The following is an 18,709-nucleotide window of genomic DNA, read 5'->3' as shown; positions in this document are numbered from 1 at the left end:
GGAAACGTCTTCACCGCCGAGGAGGCGGCCATTGGGAAGGGACGCCAGGGGCAAAAAACCGGCTGAGGGGGAAGCCGTAAACATCAACGATCTTGTTGAATCCCTCAATAAATTCAACAAAACCATGGAGGTGGTCTCTAATGACAAAAAGGAAAAAAAAAGAATGAGAGATTTGGAATTCCTTACAAGAGACTTCAGTAACCTAAATCCGGTCGACCAAATGCTGATGGAAAAACAAAAGGAACGTATCCGGAAGAGGTTGATCGAAGAAGACCAAGCCGAAGAATAAGAATAATGTTTTTTTTTTAGTACTTTAATTTTTTTTTTAGATATTAATGTGTTTTTTTAATTAATGTGTGTTTTTTTAAATAATTTATGAGTTTTTTTAATAATACGTTTTTTTAATACATTTATAAAAAAATAAAAAAAAAAACCGCTCGCGCCCCCTCTCGCGCCCCTCCACACCATGCCCCGGGGCGCGAGCACCACTACCAACACCCATCTTATCAAGTTTCTCTCTCTGCCACACGTCACAATATTATTGGCTGGCGCCCCCACTCGCGCCCCCTCTCGCGCCCCCCCACACCCCTCAGCCTTAGATGTTACCGTGTTGGTAAGTCTTACTTTTGACCATAAATAAATGACAACCCTCTGCTCTTGTCACGCGCTCTCATCTAAACACGCGCCCACGTGCCACCACCATCACCAACTACAGAATTCAATTCCTTCTTTAGTGGGGCCCATCCATCCACCCCCTCACATAAATAAAAGAAAAGAAAAGAAAAGAAAAGAAAGAACTAAGAAGAGAGACAAAACACACACACACAGTTTCAATTCAATTCGTTCCTTTCATGCTCAACTTGTGGTCAGTTTTCAGCTTTTTCTAATTTTATTTTATTTATTTGCTGAATGCATGTTAGTTGTTTCCAATTTGTACGTAATTAGGATAATGAACATCAACATCAACATCAACATAATTTTTTCTGAATTAGGTTGTTCTTGCTTACTATCTAATCTATCAATTTGCTTTGGATTGTTGATGTTAACTTGTTTTTTTTTACTTGTGTACAGTTATGGTTTGTTATTTAGGTGTTTTTAAAAGATTTTGCTGTTATTGCAAAAGAAATGTTTAATTGCTGATATTAGTGTTGTTTGTATACACCAATACTATAGAGCTTTTGCCAGTTTGATTAGCTATATGTAGGATTTAATCAAATACACTTATAACTTGTAGCCATGACTAAATTATTTTCAGTTTTCCGTTTGGTTAGAAGAAGATCTTGAAACAACAAATCTAGTGTTTCCTTGTATCCATCATCATTATTTCATGGAATTTACAATCACATAGTATTGGTTTCTTATCTACATTTGTTCGTTTTAGGAACACATTTACCAGGGGCCTGAAGTTTTCATGATGTATGCTTCATGGATTTTGTTTTTTTAGCATGTTAATCGCCTCGATAGCCTTCTAAAATATCAACTTCTGAAAGCATCAATGATTGCTAGTAAAGTTGTGTTAACGTATAAGAGGAAGCGGCTCTCTTCAAGGCCCGGTCTAGGGTTTGGCCCTGATCAAACTCATGGATGTCAAACTTTAGAGGTACTCAAAGCACCAGCCAGTAAAGAAGAAGTTTCAACACATGAATCTGAGAGAAAAGATGCTAAGGTAAATCCTGGTTTATAATTCAAGTTACTAATTATTGTGGTCTTGATTATGATTTGATGCGGAACAGCTTGATAACTGTATCACTGTTTCGTTTCTGAATAAATTGTTAAATTTGTGTACCTGATTGTTATTGAGGTTACATGATCATAAATCATCTCTCTGTTGAGGTATACTTCAGTTTGCGGTTAATCTATGGTTTGGTTAGCGGTTAAGCTCTATCAGCTAAACAAAAGAATCATGGTTGTATTCATTCCGTACCAATGAATCAATAATCTATTAATATTCACCAACAAGTAAGCAATACCTCATCCGAAAGTTAATACTATTTTTTTGCATACTTATAGTAAAAATAATTTTATGGTAGCTTTGGGATTTCACCTAAGTGAATTCACAGTTTTGCACCTCGGCCATAAAAAAGATTTCTGCTTCTTCAGCCGGTTCTCTACTCTCTCTTTGAACAACAGCAGCTCACTTCTCCTTCTAAACATAATATTCTGTGCTTCTTTTCAATCCATTTCATAAAGTTTTTCTGAGCAGCATGCAAGCTCTCTGATCATGGGTGATTGTTACATATTTACTTATCTGTGCTGAATCTTTCTTTCGTTTGCATTAAATAAATACTGACCCAGTGCATTAAAGATCTTGCTTTTTGTTTAATGGTCGCATTCATAGTACCATTGTCCATTTTGTGGTTAGTCAACTGTATAAGACTATTTTTTTTGTTCATTAACTAAGCCAATATTGTTTTGCTGTTTTTGGTGTTAAAATATTGGTAAGTGATTTTTTACTCTGACCATCTCTTCAAAAATAATTTTCTGTGATCTACTTGATGCATCTTGTTAGGTTCCTTCTTACAATCATGATTTTGAATGTATGTTAATCTTGGTTATAAGACTTATTGTTGGTAATTACTTTTAGCACACTCTATTCAAGTCATTATGTGCTGATGTTGGTGAGAATCTAAATGATTGGTTCAAGTGTTCAGCCTAGAAGGAGATTAAGCTGAAATTTGGGCCAGTTAGTGATAATAGTGGGTTTTGGTTAATTGGTCTCCACATTTTTATATCGATATATTCAGCTATTTTGTTCTACTTTTCTTCCATTCTTTTCTCCCCATGTCTGTTCCTATGTCTGTAACAAGTTCTCGATTTTTCTAGAAATAGGTAATTTTAATGTTGGCTTGCAACATATTTCACATCCTTCCTCTTTATTGTGCCATTGGATAGTGATTTTAAGAATACATAAGCATCATTCAAATATAATGATAGTGGATCTAAAATTATAGGTTAACCAGCAAGACAGCAAATTAGACTATATCTAACATAACCCTCAAATGATTTTTTTGTCCATGTTTCGTCAATAGCTAATTTGTTATTTATGGTTAGAAGAACAATATTAGTACTTAATAACATGAGTTTTCGTATAAAACGATTTTGGATTTGTATTGATTACTAAATAGTATTTGCTAGACTTTGAACCCTTCTCTCTTTTAGCTACTTTTATTGATTTGACAACAAAATCAGCCACCTCTATCTGAAAATTAAAAGATTTGTTCTCGGGTACTTGATCTTAGTGTTCTGGATCAAGTTAACAATGTATTCCTTTTAAAGTACTTTCTCAACAAGTTGTTGGACTTCTGTGCAGACATTGAATCAGTGTTCTCTATATAATGGTGACGGCAACGCATTACAGAAGCCTGAATATTGTCATTACAATGAAGTGAGTTTTACTTTCATAGTTGTGAATATACGTAGAATGCCATGTCTTAATGGTCTCAAAGTTTAGTTCTATTAACATCAGTTTTGTTGTACATGAAAGGATCTTGATGGGAAAAAGCTATGTTCTAGATGTGTCAAACAACAAGATACATTATCAACATTACAAAAAGTTGGAAACTCATGTGAAGACACAATGAAAGTTAAAAAACCAGGTTTTCCATTGATAACATTTAGTCGCAGAGTAAAACAGAAAAAAACTGCAGACGAGACTGTTGTGCAAGAAAAGTCAACTTTTGTGGAGAAATATGATTTAGTGGTGGTTAAAAGCAATAATTCTACAATGGATAATGGCTGTCTTGTAGATGTTTCAACAGATTTAACAGGATACGATTCCAATTCTCGATATTGCACTGCAAGTCAAGAAAAGGTATGCATCCATTTAGCCAAAACGTGGAATCCACGTTGTTTTTGCCTTTTCTTTTAATCTTTTTGGATTGTTTTTCTTGTTCTGCTTCTTGGTTAATCATGTGGTTGGATCCATACTTGAGTTGATGTCGAAAGATAAATAGGACAAATACTATAGAATACAAACATACTTTCTGTATTTTATTTTCTCAAAAAGGTTCCTTAACAATATTTGCACGTAAGAAACCAACCTACTTTCCTTGATTTTTCCCCCATAAAAGTAACAATTTTTTACACATAAAAGTCGCTCCACATGTTAAACTTGAACAAAATTGTGATTTCCTTTTTACTATTAATGCTACATGAGGAAATAATTGAGATGAATTAATGTTTTAAATTGGACATGTGACAAGGCAAAGTCTGTACAATGTTCATCTTTTCTTTTCCATTTTTTATTTCAATAAGTTGATAATAACAAATAATCTTTTAAAACAATATAATAACAAGACATGAGTGAGGATGACGTAACTCAAAATAAAATTTAAAGTCGTTATAAAGTTATAAGAATGTGATTTTATTTGCTACTATAATGCCATTTTCCAAATAATGTTTTATGATTTCATCCAATTAAAAATAAGAGATATTTTCTTTTATCAAATATAACATGTTTAGGGACTTTTATGATAAAAATACAAAATATATGTTGTTTTTTTATGTGCAAAATATTAAAGAATAATTACGAGAAAGATCAGAAAGCATGTTGGTTTTTCATGTGCAAAAATGTGAAAGAACTTTTACAAGAAAAAACAGAAAGTATGTTGGTTTTTTATGGTATCTACCCTTAAAAATATTGTTGGAAGTCACTGCAGATAATCTTGTTTTCTAACAAAATTACAATATACCAGTGATTTATCCATTGATCTAGCTGTTATTAGCATGACGGATAATTTTCTTGTGTGCATAATGTTGCGTTTTTGAGCTAGAGGGAGCACCACAGAGCAGTCACTGTAATATAAATCTTCTGCATTTGTGTTTGTCCTTAGCTGTTGTGGTTCTTTTTTAATTATTCTCTCATAAACTGTTTTAAGAGAAAGACAACTAATTATTGTGTACACTTTTTTATGACAGAAGACCATTGAAGATGTTGATCTCTGTGATGCTGCTTCACTTTTTGAACCTAAAATTGAGATGTATGTATTCGTTATCTTGAATGTTTACATTGTTTCTATGCATTACCTCTGTCACACTATGTTCTCATTCCGTTTTAGCTGACTTTAGCAGTGTGAAGTCAACTAACGAAGAGTTGACTACTGGAAGCTGCATTCTAAAGGACACCCCACTAATAGCTGACTCATCAGGTAAGAGTTCACAATTTCAACCCTCCCATTTGGAAACGGGTCATTTCCTGATGTTTTTGAGTGATAACAGGTCAAAACGGATCAAAATTTGTTGAACATATATTCAAATTTTTACATATTAAATTGATATAATGTGTTTTGACCCAAGCTCATTTTGACCTTTTATCCAAACCGTCTGACCCGCCTAGCTTGCTATCGCTGCAATATACTGTGTTGCATACTGATTATATGGAGATTTTGCTACATCTTCAGGAAAGTCACAAATGGATGCAGATAGAAGTCTGGAGGTATCACAGAGCCTTGTTTTTGCAAAAGATGAATCACGGGTCACATCAAGTGATGATGCAGAAAGTGCTAAAACAACTGTTCACAAGAAACGAGATGAAGGCTCACTAGCTTCTTTTGATTTATCAAAGCCTCCACCTGGTTAGTATTTTGCTTAAATAATATCTATAACAATAAGAATTTATTTTTAAATGCTTCGATTTGGGTGATGTTTTCATCAACGAGTCCAATAGGTGCTAAAGGGTTTAACTAAATAGGAAATGTGTCAAATGGGTTGAAAGAATAAAAAAGTCATCGGAAGTGTACTCAAATTTATAGAAGCCTCTTCAATCCCTTTATTTTAAAAGGATATACATCTAGTATGGTTTTTGTATATCATATTTAGCCAATTTATTAATAAAATTCAAAGAAAAGGATAAAAAAAAAGAAGTGGTAGAATTCAAAAGTCAAGGTAGAAGTAATCTGCATTCCAGGTTTGAATTGCTTGTACATAGTGCCTTTTGGGTAGTCGAGCTTCTTCGGTTGTACATAGAGCTTTTGTATGTATCTATTTTGTACTAATGGGTGTTCACATATTAGTATGGCAGAAAATACCACTAAAATTAATGTGTAGGTAAGCACCCATTATTTCTCACTCATTCTAGTTGTGATTTATCAGAATCAAGTGGTTTGGTGGACTGCAACTTAGCACTGGAGTCTAGCTCTAATGTACAGCTCCACAATAACGTATCAGAAAATCACCGAGAATCAACCGATTCTACTAGCAGAAGTCACCCTGTAGTATTGCATGAGTTCCCTTCTAGAAGCAGGGTACTGGATTTGCTTGATGACAGAATTTGGGGGACTTCATTATCTCAGTTACATTGTGTTCCTCCAACCCTCTCTAGTAGCAGCCATCCGCGGGGCCCAGACTTCCCGTCATCTTCCATTGGTCAAAGTCAAACATCAAAACAGAACTTTCTTCAGGTACATAGATTTTTAATAAGACCACTTGTTTCATACACTATTACTATAAGTATATGGCTGCTAATACTTGATTCTTGCAGCTTTTTCCAGAAGACAATATTTTGCCATCAAACATGAAACCCCTACATTTTAGGAGCTCTACATGTTCAGCACCCTTTCGGTCACTTGAATCTAGAAACTTTGAAGACATGATCGGGTCGCAATACCCGTCTGACTCGGTATCCTTAATAAGACACAAGATCATGCTTGACAGCATATTAAGTAAAGCGAGGGCCGTCAATGTTAAAAAAGGTAAATTTGTTGGCTGTTTTGACCATCCAAATGTATGGTCTGAGGAGGAACTTGACTTTCTTTGGATTGGTGTAAGACGACACGGGATTGGCAGTTGGGATGCCATTTTACGGGACCCACGGTTACACTTTTCATCATGGAGATCGCCGCGTGAGCTAGCCAAGCGGTGGGAGGAAGAACAGTCAAATCTTCTAAGGGCAAAACCGCCTTTTCACTCGACACAGTTTAAACCTGCCAAGAAACACTGTCCAATTGAAGAACCTCAACTCTCCCTTGGATTTAGAGGAAGGTCAACCGTTGACCCGTATCTGGTGAATGCTCCCAAGGGGAACTTAAACTTACCCCCTTGGCTCCGGGAAGCGGTTAGCTTCCCTTGTTTTAGTCCTGTTGAACAGACCGGGGTTCCTTCGGTTTCATACACGGGTCAATCTGGTTTGATGCAATGGATTAACCAACCCTTCTGCGGCTCTAATAGAGTAGGACCCGTGTTACAGCCAACTTCTGGCGCGGCCTATTGGGCCGAACCGTTGGCGCAAGTGGTTGCAGCCCGTCCTGTTAGTAAAGCGGATGAGGTGATTGTCATAGAGAGTGACGTGTCTTCTGAAGAGACTGTATCAGATGATCATAGTGTTAGGAGTTAGGTGATGGGGTGTAGTAGTATGGAGACTTTGTAGGAGGACTATATCAGATGTTTGGGTTTTGTACAGTTAAATCTTGATTTATGGGTTGTATTTGGAGTATCTGTCTCACCCTCTAAATTAAGGGTTTGAAGCATGTGTAACGGTTAGGTCGAATTTTGGGTTCCTGTATCTATATGTGTTTTTGTTTGAAATGATTCCAAGATTTAAGCCATGTTTATGTATGGGACCAATTTGCAAGTGTGTGTGATAAAAAGGTGTTTAGCTATTGTTGCATCTGACCAACAGTTCATGAGACAACTTTCAAGTTAGTGTGTGTGGGTGCACCTTGGTTGTACAATTATTAGGTTTAAACTAAAATACTCCCTCCGTCCCTCTATAAGTGTCATAGTTTGAAAAACACAAAGTTTAAGAAAGTTTGAGTGATTGTACTTTCTGATTAACAAATAACTATAATGCCCTTAATATATATAAAAAGACAATGTTAAGAAATTTTGAATGATTGATTTGTGTATGGATAAACTTGGAAATTAGTTAATAAATTTTGAAAGTGGACATTTGTAATGGGACAAATTAAAAAGGAATTGTGGACACTTTCAAAGGGACGGAGAGAGTAATAGAATGGAATTTATATACTATATAACTTATATTTTAGTAAATTTTAATTAAATTGGTTACTTTGAAGTTTGAACATCAAATTAGATAATTAATAGTTTTGTTCATTATTTTGTTAAATTTGACATTTTTGTTTGATAGAAAAGTTAAGGAATACGTAATTCATTAAGTTTAGTTCATCTAAGGGTTTCTTCTGTTCGACGTCATGCTCCTTTATGTTGATTTAATTCTCTCTACTCAAACTCTAATGTAAACTTTAATGTGTTTTGCGTTATGATTTTTACAATAAGGTTGACTAGAATCAATATGTGTTATCTTGACTCACTATATTTCTTTATTTAACCATTGTATGTATAAATAGCTTTTCGCATGATTTTCGTGATGATCACTGACAAACATGCATATAGTTTGGTGCGTACGAGGAGATGACATATTTTATACTTTGTATGTTTATGATTCCTTGTATGTGGAGTACTATGGCCGCCATTGTTCCATATCATCCGTAAACGTATATAGGTATTATAGAGAGAGAGAGTAACTGATTGTATGATTAGTCCACTACGCCTCATATATAAAATCTAGTATAAACAATCATTTTGATTTTCTTAGAATACTTACTAGACCTGTCTTATTATTTTTTTATTACTAGACCTGTCTTATTATTTTTTATTAGTTGTATGTATGATTGTAAAAATCCCGACTAGGCATCGATTAATCTCAACCAATCCTGATTAGTTATCGACTAATCGCTAGTTCTCACTCCACCGTCCGACTAACGACTATTACATCATCACACTATGTAAGATGGATGGTTGCGTGGAACCCACAATATGTGATTATGGTTGTGTTGCAAACTGAAGCAAATCAAGAACATAAAGTGATATAAATACGTTGGTAACTTTCCCACATAATAACCTTAACTTAATTGATATTAATTTTCCACCATATTCAAAATGAAAAAGAAAATTAATAATTAATTATAATCATCATTAAAAAAAAAGGAATAATACTACTACTAGTCTCAACTTTTACAATGTTTAGGCCTAATCTCAATCCCTTGAATGAGAAGGCCACCTTTCCAATTCCCACCTTTGACTTCTGTCAAACTCATTTCCAATTCACCCTCCTGATCCACTCCCTTGACAAAATACTCACCAAGCTCAATCTCCATCCACCCATCTTCCCTTTGCTTCTGGCCGGGCCCGTTCACAATCGGGCCCACGGGTGGGACCACATTGGGGACATGGCCCCTGCCCATGTGGTACATCCCCATTCGTCTTCTGGGGACCACAGGGTAACGCCTTCTTGGTTCACCTTCAGGGTCAAGAAACACAGCCTGGGTGTGGCTCTGGAGCCCGCTTATCCCAACGGAAGCCTCAGCGGGTTGGTAATCGAAGCCGTGAGTTTCTGAAGTCGATTTGAAGACGATATATGCTACGTAAAGAGTGTTTGGTGAAAGCATTGAAGTACTGATCCTGCCGTGGACTTGAAACCAGCAAACACTTATGAGCTCTGCGACCTCATTAAACCTATACAATTTGCAACCAAAAAGAAAAGGTTAATTACTTGATTGTTGGAGATCGAGATGATAATGAGATTAAAGGTTAATTACCGTGATTCTGGTAATGAAATCCATCTCCAATACCTTGGAGTGTCGCCCCAAACGATCGATAAGTCCCTTGCGGCCAACATGTAACATTTCTTGCCAGTTTGTTTGTCAAGTGAGAAGCTCTGTTCAATTCAACAATCTAAGTTTCTTTCATATATATTTGATGGAAAAGGATCAATAACACACACACACACACATATATATATATATATATATATATATATATATAGAAGTTTACCTTATTTCCAGCGTCTATAATAACCGGATGATCACAAAGCCAAAGATACAACTGCTTCTTGGAAGACCAACACCCGCCGTCCGCCTGCGACACAATCTTGCGGTAATCCTCGGGCAAGAAACTCTCCCAAACAGCATCCCAATCCGCCGCGGACCGAAAAAACGAACACACCAAAGACAACCTCGAAGCATCTAGAGGACTTGTCAACGACAAAGCCTTGGCTACAAACCCTTCTGGTAAATCCGACACCAACCCACTTTCCATATTATTATTCGACGACAACCGACTTCGAGTTATATATCAAAGTTGGTATGGTGTGAGTTTATATATATAGGTGTCAGATAGCTTAGTGGTTAAGTATAAGTATGTATTTTGGTCTTAAAATAATAAAGTGGACTTTAGTAAAAGGAGGTTGGATCTGACGATATATATATAGATATAGATATGGAGAGTAGAGAGAGAGAGAGAAAGATGGGTGGATATATTCAGATACAACGTGGAAGATGTATGGAGGACTTTATATACACACAGACAGACATTACACACGACAGAAAGTGGAGGATGATTCTATGTATGTATGTTCCATGTAAAGTCAAATGTGAGTATTTGACAGTGTTGGTTCCTTAACGTTGAGGTTTTTTATGTTTGTCGCCCTCACTAAGATACCTTAAAGCACTTGACTTTACTTCAAATCATTTAATAAACAAGACCCTAAAAGTTATTGAATTATCAATTACTCATTATTTATATATCAAATTCCTTTTTCCTCTAAAGTTGAGTCTAAATCTACCTTTAAATCATTTTGTATGATTTCACTGTATGATTAACGGATGTGAATGTCACTTTATTTTCTATTTTACATCACCATATTAGCGCTATATCATACCCACTTTAATCCACTTTTTTCTATAATACTATGAAAATGATCACTAATTCATCAATTCATCAATCCCCACCCTTTTTCAAATTAAATAATAATGTTTATAACAACTATAATTAATTTAATATAACTAAAATTAAAATTAAATATAAATAAAATTACATTCATTAATAATTTAATGTTACAAAAAAATTACCTACTAACCCAGTCTAATTAAACTACTGACCAAACTTATGACTATTATATAGACATAACTACTGGTATTGGTTTAGAGTTTGACAATCAAGCATTTGTTGCTCATGAGAAATTGAGAGCCCTTAAAATATGTCTGACAATTTATCCTTCATCATGGATGGTTTGCAGTATATAGATCCAGTGGATCTGGAGATTCTGAACTCGCCATTGGCTTTATTGGCAATCAAAACAAACAAGTTCTATAAGAGATCTGGAAAGAAATTTTAAGGAATTTATAATAGAACAAAAGTTGGATTTAATAAGTCGAAAATGACATGTCACAAATGTAACAAACAAGGACATTTTCCAAGGAATGTAGAACTCAGATGTAGCCTAGTCCCAATCATGTCCAGCTTATGATAACCTATACAAATTCTCCATCACACCCTAATTCTTATCAACAAAACTTCAACAATCATTCCACAACACATTTTGCTCAAGCTTCAAATATGCAAACTCGTTATCAGTATGTGCAAACTCTTCAACAATTGCAGCAGATGCATAATGTTCAAACTCCTGTCATTCAACCTATTAACACTCAGGTTCAGCCTACAACCATCAATGCGCCTGGTCCATCTTCCTCAACCCAAGATAACACTAAAACAAGCTTTTTCACTCAAGGTTTGTAAATTAGAGTAGTCTACCAGAGGAGATGAGCACAAAGGATTTGGCTCTTGTAATAATAGATGTTGAAGATGCAACACCTGTTGAGTCTGTAGAGGATAATGAGTTGAATGCTGATTTCACTGATGAAATAATGAAAGTGCTAATGGTGAGAGAAGATTCTACTGGAATATCAACTACTGATGAAAAGGCATTTGCAACTACTGCTAATGAGGTACCTCCAGAAGTATGTCAAAATTTTGCTAACATAAAATTAGCAAACATGAAACTGTTGCAGAACTTGAATAAGTTGTTTTAAAATCAAAATCTGATGTAAATTTTAACTTCGATGAAAAGGATAAAGAGATTTTGAAATTAAAACATGATTTGTCTGATAAGAATGCTTATGCTGAAAACTTGTTAAGCAAATACAATGAATGCAAGCAAACATTAGAAATTCAAGTTAATTGTAAGAAATACATTGAATCTAGTAAAGGTTTCCAAATGCTATTGAGTAAGCAGTCAAATAGCAATGTGAAATTTGGAATTAGGTATCATTATACTAAGCAACCTCGGGATTATTCACCAATTACCCCTTAAAAGTGGCTTGATGAACTTGAATTAGAACCTATTTTTCTAGCACAAGTTCAATAAGTTGTTTCACAAAGTAGTGTTCCATCAGTAGTTTCAAAGAACATTGAATCCACAAAGCTAGTAGCAACTACTTCTACATTTGTTCCTAAATCAGTTGTTACACAATTCAATAATGGATCATCTGATAATTTTCAAACTGAAGTTCTTCCAACATCCGTACCTAGATATAGATCACCAGGAACAATTGTTGTTGACAGATTGTGTGTAATAAAGAAGAAAGCAACTAAAAATGGCTCAAAGAAGCAATTATTTCCTAATCCATGTGTTGTTTGTCACAAAGACAATCATGTAATAGAAAATTGCAGATTCTTGAAAGCAGTTGAACACAAAAAGATTGTTGTAACACCATATGTGTTCATTTAAAATAAAAAAGCTACACCCAAAAAGAAAGTACATTTTGAATGTGTTGAAACACCTATTACTATGGCTTTAATGAACATTTGTTGTTCAAGAACCGTCCAAGTCAAAGATGCTCCAACAACAAGTATGTTGAAAAGGCGAACAACTATTCAGAAAAATCAAACAACTGTTTCACAAAATGCTGAGATTAAAATGTTAATGGAAAATAAAAAACAGTTGACAAATCTAGTCAAGAGTTTTTAACAGAAAATTGATTTATCTTCCCCAAAAGAGCAACCCAAGACCAAAGAGGATTGGGTTAATCCCTCTAACTAAGTTCCTTTATTATGTAGGGAGCTTTCACATGCCTTGGAAGCATATGATATGTTGATAGTGGAGGGTCTACTGCGAGAAGCGCGAGAAATAAAACCAACCAATCACAATTTTTCTTTTATTATATAATTTATTTTAATCATAGGGGTATTTTAGTACAAATGGTTTTTCTTATACATGGTAACTAATTATTCTTTAAAAACAATACACTTTATTTTTTTTTATCAGTTTTCTTATTATAAATTATATAATATGTTCCCTGGACACTTTATCAATAAAAGAATCCATGTTTGATTCTTTATCGATAAACAAACTTTTTTTTTTCTAATTATTAGTTTTAACAAATTTTCATTATAACGTAAGCATAATTTGAATTCTCATAATTGATATATTCCTAATTACAGCTTGTCCACAAACTAACATACATCAATTTAATTTTTATTTAATGGTTCTTGTAATTTAAAAAAAAAAACCAACAATGACCTAAACAATCTAAAATTTTCATCATCCCTTAAAAAAAGAAAATCTAAAATAGTGGGAAAAAAAGGTTCATCAAAACAAAATATAATTTAAAACTCAACAGTAAACAATTTATATACTAAAATTATATACTATACATCAATACATAATTATAAATTAGTGAAATGCCCTAAGCATAAAAAAATATACACTACATATTAAACAAGTGTAGGAATCTTTTGTGTGTGTAGGAAATATGTTTTTATATGTGAAAACATAAGTGTAGGTCATGTGAAAACACAAGTGTAAGTTATATGTAATTTGTGTAGCTTAATGTACACTTGTGTAGGTTATATGTACATGTGTAGGAAATATGTTTTTATTTGTGAAATAATAAGTGTGTAGGCCATGCGAAAAACAATGTTTTTATATGTGATAACATAAGTGTGTAAGTCATGTGAAAACACAAGTGTAAGTTATATGTAATTTGTGTAGCTTAATGTACACTTGTGTATGTTATATTTTTTTGTGTAGGTTAATGTACACATGTGTAGGCTATATGTACATGTGTAGAAAATATGTTTTTATATGTGAAAAAATAAATGTGTAGGTCATGTGAAAACACAAGTGTAGGTTATATGTTTTGTGTAGGTTAATGTAAACATGTGTAGGTTATATGCATATGTATAGGATATATATATTTTTTAAATAAATACACAAATAAACATGAAAACTTCCAACACTTACATTTAAATAAACACCATTCGAACTCCCATACATTCAAACTTACACAATACATCACTCCTACACTTTCAGATTTTAAGATACCCAATAACAAATAATCACATACAACAAACATGATATACTACAAATCTAACATTATATACTACACAACAATACACAATTATAAACAATTAAAATGTCCTACACATAAAAAAAATATATACCACATATCAAATAAGGTTATTAAAAAGTAAAACTAGACATGTTATATTAATGAAAATTTATACTTAGAGCCAATATACAAGAAACGTTTTTTTTTTCATAATTCTTTTAATGTTATATTAATGAAGGCACAAAAAGGGGGAAAATAATGAAGAGACTTTCAATGATTTAATTATGTCTATGCATACTTGACAATTCTATCCTTTTTACTTTAAAACTTGTTAAAATAATGTCATATTAATTACAAATATGCCATTTATGATCTCCACCATTGGTTACACATAATCAATGGTTAAGATTGATTTCTCGCACTTCTCGCTGTAAAATCACTTCTCGCATGAACCATCCACTATATATATATATATATATATATATATATATATATATATATATCAAACTTACCATTTTTTAAAACACATCTTCTCATTCTTGCTTTTTCTATCAAAATCAAAACAAAAAAAACCTTCCACTCTCTACCCACCATGAATCAATTCAACCATTCCATGTTCGGTTTTAGTCAATTTGTAACCAACCAACGCCCGAACACCACCCAACCGAACACCACACAACCGACTCAACCGAACATCAACCAACCCCCATCTTCCCGACCGATATGAATTTCAACCCTAACATGTTGTCCTACATGCAATTTTAGGGATGCCTGCCAAGATACCACACGTTGGTTTTAACCCACAAACTCATCCGAACTTTCCATCAACAGTAGAGGAGACGACACCGGAGACGCAACTTGATCCGATTCTGCAAGACGATCTGGAGACACAACCCGGTTCGAGCATATCTAAAACAGACAGTTCGAGCAAAGCCGGACGAGGAAAGTCAAACAAAAAGAAAGACGCAACCGAGTCTCGTGTCACACAAAAAGAAAGACGACCACACAAAACGAAAGATCCCGAGTATTGTAAGTGTTGTTTAATATATTTTTATTTATGTTCAAAATATTAAAGGTTACAAATATGTTTTCTATCTGTTTTTGTAGCCAACTATCAAACATTAGGAATTTTTTGGGACAAAGTTCGGGAACTTTTTTTCAAGGAAATGGGCAAAGGGGACGACTACCGAACGCCCGATTCTATATTTGGAAAATGTTCCAATATAAACAGTAATGCATACTCTTTCAAGGGGTTTATAAATCATGGGGCAGTGGTGCTGGTGATGCTGAAATTATTGCGGCAACGTTAACTGAGTACCAAAGTGATCAGGGGACATTTTTATATATGAATTGTTGGAATATTCTTCGTTATCACACTAAGTGGAATGCTGTACCCCCCACTAGGTCCGAAAGTAGGCAACGAGCAAAATGCCGTAATCCGATGCTCGAAACTTCGACTTTAATGATGACGAAGTCGGTGATTACGAGCAAGAATATGCGGGGTTTCCTCGAATGGGCTGTAGAAGAAGTCATGGAAAGGGGGAAGGGACGGGGTCGTCTTCGGCGGGTACAAGTGTGGAAGTTAGAGAAGAATTCAACGAAATGAACCGTCGAATCGCCGACTTACACGACATTGGGAGTCAACGTTTCCAAGTGATGCAACAAAATTCTGACTCCAACAAGGTGTTCGTCGATGTACAGTACGACATGCAAATGGACAAAGAGCTCTCTTTTTTGAAGAAACCGATCGACCATCTTACCGGACATGTCTGGTGGCTAGCGGAAATAAAAAAAAGGGAAAAATTATTAAAAACTATAAGCTCAAAGAGTAATATTTATTTTTAGTACAAGTGATGTTTTTTTAATGTATTTGTTTTAATTTTAATGTAGTTTTTCTAATTTATTTCATTTATAAAATGTTATTTGGATTATTTTAAATAAGCATAAAACAAATAATGATGAGGTAATGATTGGAAGGAGATCCATCCACTATACCCCTTTTAGCAAAAAAAACCCTTATGATGACGTGGCGCCACATGTCACACAATGCCCCATAGGGGCTCTGGTCTAATTTGCAAATCTTTATAATCTAACCAAAAATCAATTGGTTAGAGTTCTAACCAAAAAACTTGTGTTTCTTATTTGCGTTTTGGTCAATAATCACCGATTAATAATTGAACAATTTTTTTTAAGTGAGGTAGTGTGTGTTAGGGGTCCTTTGATCCCTAACGTGATCCTGACCGTTACCCTGGTAGTTAGGATTTCTGGCTAGAAGCAAGATCCTAAACTAACTAACTATGTTTGTTATATTTATATTGTGCTTGTAGGTTACACAAGACTCAAACGGTCTACAACAGCTAGATGACTTATTCTACCTAAAAGTTCAGAGAAACAACTGAATACACGTGGGATGCAGACTAAGTCGTTAATTATTCATTGCGGCTAGGGTTCCCGGAATTATAGCACTTTTTGTTATTTCTATTTTCTATATAAATGAGACTATTGAGAACGTTATAGGACATATTCTGCACTCACAATACTCACACTTGTATTCTAGCTTTCGTTCTCAACTAGTTCCCTAGCTGTAACCATCATTTTCATTAATAAATTGAGGCCGAGGATAATTTTTCCCTCCCGAGGTTGTTTTCTGAGGATCCTCACCGGAATCTAAGATTTTTTCCTCGCTATATCGCTGTGTCAACCTTTACGTTTACCGCATTTGTCAACTATATTACTTACCACTTACTTCACTACTGAAAAGAACACTACCTCACTTCACTAATTTTCTCAATTATTGCTTCGATAATTTTTGACCAAAACAGTTTGGCGCCCACCGTGGGGTAAGTGGTGTTTTTCATACTCAAATCCATATTCACTTTCTTCCTAAACCGTTACATTGCAAAGCTATACTAAAAATGGCATTTCAATCAAAAGCTACATCTTCATCCATGCTGATGCGTGCGTGCGCTGCGTTTAAAATATAAGAGATTAGATATTTAGCTTTCGCACAAAATCGTGTTTTAAAATTTATAAAATTGATTTGTACTAAGACTAAACACACACAAAATAGACAAGTGTACATATCGTATATGTAGAATAGTATTGGTAAGAACCAAGTATCGATCCTTGGACACAAATGTTTCCAATACTGAATCTTTGTTTTACTTTAATCGGAAGATTGAATCATCTTGGAGTTGATTTTTAAACTTTTTTATAAAATAGGAATATATAATATATAGGTGACAAGAAGAGAAATTCTAAATGAGTAATTCAATTATATGAAGGTCTATCATCTAAAATCAAGAGTCCACTCCATTATTCCTTGATGATTATTAAATTAACATGTGATAAACTTGTCATAATAATACATGATAGAATAGTCCCTCATTTCTAAGTGAACATATTCTATGACATAAAAGAAAGTAACATGCGCATTTTAAAGTCCATCCTTTCTTAATGTCATGCTACCACGAGAATGTCAATTTAAGTAGACAAGCAGTTTGGTATAGTAGAACGATTAGGATTGACTTTGATTTTTCAAATACCAATCCTAACAACTTCGAGTGATTGTAGTTAACTCACACAACCTCCTTGGTTGATTTAATTAGATTATAATTACAAATTTCATTGACATATGATTTCTTTAACTAGCATGATAACCTAAGCAATCGTGTTAACAATATTATTTTAGAATTATCAAAACTAGAGAAATAGATCATAGCTTATATCTCATCATTTCTAAGTACAACATAATGATCCGTGTTTTATCTTGAATAAAGTATCAAAGTATTCTTTTTACCATTTCTAGTTTCCAATAACATGAATTACCATGAATGATTATAAATCATCAACTTTGATGTATTGGATTAAAGTGATAAAACATTTCTTCACCAATGGATAATTGCCAAATAACCATATACTATACCAAACTAAATCACATGTATCATATCATCATCAAGTAAAACAAAGCTTCTTCATAGATTATAGATGGTAATAGGAGTTTAGCTCATAATGAGCATTGTTATGAACATAAGAAGAGATGATAACAAACACATGATTAAACTTAGAATAATATAACCAAATGTAAATGTAACGATTCCGGCAAAATCAGGTATACCCTAGCCGGTATATACTATTTATGTGTTTTTTAATAATGAATATATGAATTATAATGTGTTTATACGAGTATCTATGATTCACAGTACGGATTATACTCGATTATACAGTTAATCGTATTGGAAATACGATTAACCGATTAACGGTTATTGAAGCCCGAACGATTCGAGGATTACATTATAGACGAGATATACGATATTTAGTGATGTTTACGAAGTATTAAAGCTTCGGGATAAGTGAATTAAGGCACAGAAAAAGAATTTTCGATTTAATGGTACGTTGGTACGTTAAACGAAACCTTTAATACCAAACCGAGCAAGAGACAATCGATCAAGCCGAAAAAGATACGCAATTATTAATAATATGATGTTTTAAGTTAATAAATGTCATGGTTTAAGTTTTTAAAGTTTTTAAATTTGTTTTATATAAATTTCATTTTTAAGCCGAAAACGACCGTTTTAGCCTTG

General features: G+C 34.0%; 2 protein-coding genes across 7 annotated transcripts; one reads left to right on the top strand and one right to left on the bottom strand.

Moving 5' to 3' along the window:
- The first annotated feature begins 626 nt into the window (after nucleotides 1-626).
- LOC143602003 (uncharacterized) lies at nucleotides 627-7,567 on the top strand. 6 transcript variants are annotated; one of them, XM_077079267.1, is made up of 9 exons: nucleotides 767-865; nucleotides 1,382-1,666; nucleotides 3,311-3,385; nucleotides 3,485-3,811; nucleotides 4,918-4,979; nucleotides 5,068-5,147; nucleotides 5,400-5,573; nucleotides 6,091-6,398; nucleotides 6,479-7,567. In XM_077079267.1, the coding sequence occupies exons 2-9, from the start codon at nucleotides 1,496-1,498 to the stop codon at nucleotides 7,328-7,330; spliced, it is 2,049 nt and encodes a 682-aa protein (XP_076935382.1). In that variant the 5' UTR covers nucleotides 767-865; nucleotides 1,382-1,495; the 3' UTR covers nucleotides 7,331-7,567. The 6 variants fall into 6 exon arrangements, with proteins under 6 accessions (XP_076935381.1, XP_076935380.1, XP_076935379.1 ...); XM_077079266.1 differs by lacking the exon at nucleotides 1,382-1,666 and having other exon boundaries at nucleotides 627-865; nucleotides 4,921-4,979; nucleotides 5,071-5,147; XM_077079265.1 differs by lacking the exon at nucleotides 1,382-1,666 and having other exon boundaries at nucleotides 627-865; nucleotides 4,921-4,979.
- A 1,360-nt stretch (nucleotides 7,568-8,927) lies between these two features.
- On the bottom strand, nucleotides 8,928-10,056 carry LOC143602005 (putative F-box protein PP2-B12). Its single transcript, XM_077079269.1, has 3 exons — nucleotides 9,790-10,056; nucleotides 9,555-9,673; nucleotides 8,928-9,471 (listed from the first exon to the last, which is right to left on the bottom strand). The coding sequence occupies exons 1-3, from the start codon at nucleotides 10,051-10,053 to the stop codon at nucleotides 8,964-8,966; spliced, it is 891 nt and encodes a 296-aa protein (XP_076935384.1). The 5' UTR covers nucleotides 10,054-10,056; the 3' UTR covers nucleotides 8,928-8,963.
- Between the last annotated feature and the right edge of the window lie 8,653 nt (nucleotides 10,057-18,709).

The sequence above is a fragment of the Bidens hawaiensis genome, unplaced genomic scaffold (assembly GCF_021521415.1).
Source record: "Bidens hawaiensis isolate Kalapana, Puna unplaced genomic scaffold, B.hawaiensis_p1.1 tig00057752_1, whole genome shotgun sequence".
In the NCBI taxonomy this organism is placed as follows: Eukaryota; Viridiplantae; Streptophyta; class Magnoliopsida; order Asterales; family Asteraceae; genus Bidens; species Bidens hawaiensis.
This window is presented reverse-complemented; position numbering and strand designations above follow the sequence as displayed.